This window comes from Tyto alba, unplaced genomic scaffold (genome assembly GCF_018691265.1).
Source record: "Tyto alba isolate M040663 unplaced genomic scaffold, T.alba_DEE_v4.0 Super-Scaffold_9, whole genome shotgun sequence".
NCBI classification, from domain to species: Eukaryota; Metazoa; Chordata; class Aves; order Strigiformes; family Tytonidae; genus Tyto; species Tyto alba.
Genome location: NW_024881330.1, coordinates 25,989,723 through 25,994,930, shown reverse-complemented (window position 1 = coordinate 25,994,930; position 5,208 = coordinate 25,989,723). Strand labels below are relative to the sequence as shown.

Genomic DNA, 5,208 nt, shown 5'->3' with positions numbered 1-5,208 from the left:
AAGGGGCGTCTCACAGCTTACAAATGAATGCTGCTGGCAAACAAAGGGGCTCAGTTGCATCTCTGTGCATTAATAACCGGTGTCCCACTGCATTAGACTATGCGGATTGTTGTGGGGATAGGATTTTTTTTTTTTTTTTTTGTCTGCAAAATGGAGATCTCGCAACTGAAAGATCAAGGGGAACATGCCTTCTGGAGCATCATCCACATAGTTTTGTTATCACGAACCAAAATTCACTTCCCCTTAACAATGAGACACAGACCCAAAAATAAAAACAAGACCACGTTTATTCAATACAGACAGGTTAATTAAGACAGTAAGTCCTGTAAATCAGGAACACATTTCAAACACTCCGGTACGAAGTGCATATATTTAAAATCAACAGCTGCATCTTGTATTTGAGCCATTGAGTTTGTCAGGGAAGGGTGGATTCAGTTTTTTTTTTTTTCTTTTTGGTAGAAAAAACTTGTTTCGGCTACCTTATGTGAACAATGCATCTCAGGCTCCATTCACTCATCAGGCTTTACAACTGTAAGTCCGGCTGCCTTCCAGCTTTGATATTCACATTTTTTTTTAAACTGCTTCATACAGTCACAACGGGAAAAAAAAAAAATAATAATAAACGTTAAAATAATAATAATAAAAAACCCAAACAAAAACAACAAACCAGCCTGGGAGGGGAAAGGGAACACCTCCCGCCGGGGTCAGCGAGAATTATTGCAAATGGCTCCTGGGAGACGGAGCCCGGCGGCGGAGCAGCCCCGCGGCGGCCGGGGGGGACCGGCGGCGGGGGGGGGGGGGGGGGGGGCGCCGCGGCCCCGGCCGGGGGAGGAGGAGGAGGAGCTCCCGGTGAAGGCAGGGGAACGCGGCTGGGGGGGCCTCGCCAGCACCTCGGTGCGGGCGGCGTGCGCGGCCTCCGCCGGTTGGGAGGCGGCGGGGCTCGGCGCCACGCCGGGGGTGACCTTGGGGTGGCGGGGGGGGAGCGGGCGGACACCCGTCCCACCCCAACCGACCCCGCCGCGCCCGGCAACGAGAGGCGGGGGGAGGGGGGCCCGAGGGGCCCGCCGTCCTCCGCCGCGGGGGGAGACTTACATCGCGGCGGAGCCACCACAGCGCTCCCGCCGTCCGGCCGGCGGGGCGAAGCGGGGGGGGGGGGGGGGGGGGTTGTTGCCGCCGCCGCCCCAGCCGCGCTCCTCCGTCCCGGCCGCCGCCGCTCGTCCCCGCCGGCTACTGCAGGGGCTGCACCGCCGCCGCCTCGGCCGCCTCGCCGTCCGCGCCGCTGCTCCCCGCCGAGGCGCTGCCGCTGGAAGCCGTGGAAGCCGCCGCCGCTGCCGCCGCCGCCGCCAACTGCAGCCGCCGGACGGCTTCTTTGATGAGGTTGCCGGAGAGGATGAGCTGCTGCAGGAGCCGGTGCGGGTCCTCCTCCTCCGCCGGCCCGTCGCCCGGCCCCGGTGGCGGTTGCTTCCTCCGGCGGGCGGCGCTCCGCAGCCAGCCCCGGCCGCACAGCTGCTTGGTGACCCGCTGGTGGCCGCTCCTGTCCGCCCGCGGGGGCTCGGCGTGCGGCGGGTGGGCTTGCGGCAGGGCCGGCGCCAGCAGGCCCCCCCCGCCGCCGGTGCAGCGGGGCGAGTAGGGGGCGGCTCGGTCGCGGGCGCTGCCGGGCCCCAGGTGCTTGGGGGCGCGGGGGGGCGGCGGCGCCCGCTGGGCGCTCAGCTGCAGCACCTCGCCCAGCTTGGCCACCAGCGCGTCCACCTCCTTGGAGCCCGCCTGCCCCACGGCGACCGAGCGCTCCAGCAGCAGGAAGCGCTCGCCCGGGCGGCACGGCATCTCGGCCGGCGCCCTGCCGCGCCGGGACCGGGACCGGCACCGGGAGCGGGACCGGGGCCGCCGCCCGCCCCGCGCCGCGCGCACGCGAGCACACGCGGCTCCGGCGGCTGCGGTTGAGGCTGGAGCTCGGCCCGCTGGGGTTGGTTTGTAAACAATGGGTGACGCGGGATCCCGGGCACCTCCCACTACGCCGGGCGGGGGGGGGTGGGGGGGGGCGGGGAAGGGAGGGGGGGAAAGCCCCCGCCACCAACCGCCCGCTCCCGGCGCCAGCGCCTCTGTCGGCGGCCGGGGCAGACCCGCCCGCCGGCGCAGGGCCGGCTCCGGCGGGCAGAGATCGCCGGCCAGGGCGAGCCAGCCCCGCGCCCACCGGCCGCGCCGCTCCCTGTCCCCCCCCCACGTCTGCGCGCCGCGTGGACCGGCCCGCTTTCAAACCCCGCACCTCGGGCCCCGGGGGCGGGGCCGGGATGACTGGCAGGAGGGGTGTGAGGGGGCGGGGCGGGCGGCCCGGCTGAGGGGAGGCGAGGGGCCGGCCGGCGGGAAGCGGGCGGGGAGGGGGGGTGGGGGGACGCTGAGGGCGCCGCCCGGTCGCCTCAGGCCAAGTTCCCGGAGGGGAGGCGGCGGGGCGCTCGGGGGGGCGAATGGCGCTGAGGGGCAGAGGGAAGGGTGGCCGCCCGCCCGCCATCCCCCTGAGGAGCTTCCTCCGGCGCGCCTGCCCCCCTCGCTCGGTACCGTCTGTGCCCCAGCCCCGCCGGCCTGACGGCTGCTGCCCCGGCGAACCGAACGGCTCCGTGTGCGAGCGGACGCCGGTGCCTCTCTAACCGCCTGCCTTGCTGCGCCGGCGAGACAGCAGTTGTTTCTGCTTTCCACGTAGCACTGCACGGGCGAAACGCAGTGGCCCGCATTTTCCTCAAATAGAGCTCGCGTTATCCACTCGTGCCTCCGAGAGCCGAGCGTTAACGTTGCGATTCCCGTTAATAGCCATCTCCCGCAAGGTTCAGTTTTGAGATGGCAACACCTTCACGCTACAGCGCCCGGTTCGGAGGTCACACCGCAGTGCTGGGCGGCCGCCGGTTCACGCTCAGCGATCACGGTTCTTGTGCTTGTAATGCCTGCCGTGCATCCGGCCCGTATTGATTTTGAGTTTAATTCCTCGGCATAGAAAGGCCTTTGGGGTCTTATCGTTAGAATTATCAGACGTGAAGTCTGTGCAGGTGTTCTCTCGGGTTTTCTACCTGCCTGCGGTTTACTTCATCACCTGGACCAAGGCTCTGTCCTGCCTCTTCCTGTCCCAGTCTCATTTCTTCCCTTGAATCCATCACCATGTCATTTAAGCGAGTGCTGAAGTTTCTATGATGAGCCTTCAATAACACTTTCTGGATGTCAAAACTGTGGGGGCATAGTCCAGAACGCTCTCCTTCACGTAACTTGGGCACGTGGTCACCACTGCCAGGGAACAACCGCTAGTAAAATGGAAGCTGCTCACATACGTAACTGCTATCAGCACCATGCCCTTGATTAATCAGTAAGCAGCTGGCAAAGGAGAGGGCATGTTCTTTGGTCCGTTTGTCCATGTTTTCCTGAGCTACTTTCACTTGCTGTACAAAACAAGAGACCCTGCGGAGCCGCGGAAGAACGACATGCCAAGACGGGTTCAATGTGGGTGATAGAGCATCAATCAACATGTGTCTTTATTGGTCTGGGTACATATATTTATACAGACAACGCTAATTATTATGCCTACTAGTCACTAGCTGATTGGCTTAAGCTCTAAAGGTCGTATTCGCACGGTCCACCTACTTGCAGTTAGCTAACAGCACAAGCTTCTCATAACACTAAGTTTCTCATGCTACTATTTCTAATTCCTCTTGACTTGTTTTCGATACACAACGGTACTATAACACAGTTTCTCAGACCATCGTTACCGTAACACTAGGTTTCTCAGACCACTATTCCCAATTCCTTTCAACCTGTTTTCGACACACCACAGTACACAAGGCCGAAGCGTCCTTGACACTCTTCATGTATCAGCAGCTGCAAGCAGCTGCAGGCAAACCCTAGTGAGGCCCAGCATCAGCGACTAGAACAGGCTCTGATCGTACAATTGCTCGGTGGGCTCATGACCCTTGTCTCTGAGCCATTCTCCAACAAGACCCTGTGTCTATGTGTACGTGTTTGTGAACGTGCCTGTCACCTGAACCTGTTACAAGTTGCTCCAGCCTAGGTGTCCAAGTCCATTATTGCATCTCCAGGCTGAATTTATATGAGCTGGGCATAAAGCATGCTACCTAATTGCATATTATTTGTTCATATATGTATCTAATGTACTGATTCTTTCTTATTTTTGGCACCTTCTTGGTCACTAGCAATCAAAACTCAGATCACATTGTTCTATAGATAATGAAAGAGTGTGATCTTTCTCCCCACACCAAAATATTTTTAAGAAAATACATCTACCCTTATTCACTAATTATGCAGTATCTTTTCAAGCAAAATAAAGGCAGGCCTGCATAGATGCAGTGGATGGATCTACTTCAACTCCAAAGCAGATCTATATTCAGAGCACTTCCGAGTAGGTAATCTGGTATTCTGTACAAGCAAAACTGCAATAAACCAGTACAGCTTATTTCAGCCTTTCCTTCTCCTCCCACAAAAGCAAAATAAGCTATACCAGCAAAAACTCGGTGCTGCTTGTGATTGCATCTACACCTGGGGCTTTCATGAGCCCAGCAATGATAATCACAAATCGTGCTTCACTGCATCCCTAACCAACAGCAGTGCTGGGAAAAGTTTGCAGGATAGAGCAGATCAGTGCCACAGATACAGAGCTCAGAGTGCAGGCATTAGCAGAATCCTGATGTCCTCATATCTTCTTTAACGCAAATCTTTGGTGATGGCTGATTGACAATCGAGTAAGTATCTGCTGAGGATTTTAGGACTAAACCCACTGAAAATCTTCACATTGAATGCTACTAATCAGAATTAATAGTTTTATCACCTCAACAATGTAAGTGTTGTAGATTTGCGTATCTTAAGTATTTATCAGGAGAAGGGAGTGTCGGACTATGTTCTCCTAGAGGAATCTGGAACCTCAGCCATTACTTCGGTATTCCAACTGCTCTCTTCACAGTAAGAGTGAAAGACAAGAGAAAAGCTGAAATGCTGGAGAAGACAGTATATCCTATGTCAGATCTGAAGTTCCCCCTCAAAGATTTTTTTATGTAGGAAAACTATGCCAAAGAGGGATATCAGTATGATTTTACATCGTACTCACATCTGTGGAGCGGATCTCAGCATGTCAGCACCCAGAGACCTTTCTGGCACTAAACCCCAATCCATGCCAGAAGCAGGTCTAAACTGTCTGCAGCCACCATCTCACGTTCCTGG

General features: G+C 57.7%; 1 protein-coding gene across 1 annotated transcript; it reads right to left on the bottom strand.

Annotated features, from left to right (window-relative positions):
• Nucleotides 1–269: 269 nt before the first annotated feature.
• LOC122152656 (GSK-3-binding protein-like) lies at nucleotides 270–1,949 on the bottom strand. Its single transcript, XM_042785982.1, has one exon. The coding sequence runs from the start codon at nucleotides 1,822–1,824 to the stop codon at nucleotides 1,228–1,230; it is 597 nt and encodes a 198-aa protein (XP_042641916.1). The 5' UTR covers nucleotides 1,825–1,949; the 3' UTR covers nucleotides 270–1,227.
• Between the last annotated feature and the right edge of the window lie 3,259 nt (nucleotides 1,950–5,208).

Bases quoted from the DNA above. Each gene is read 5' to 3' on its own strand.
- LOC122152656 (XM_042785982.1), bottom strand. From the start codon at position 1,824: ATGCCGTGCCGCCCGGGCGAGCGCTTCCTGCTGCTGGAGCGCTCGGTC.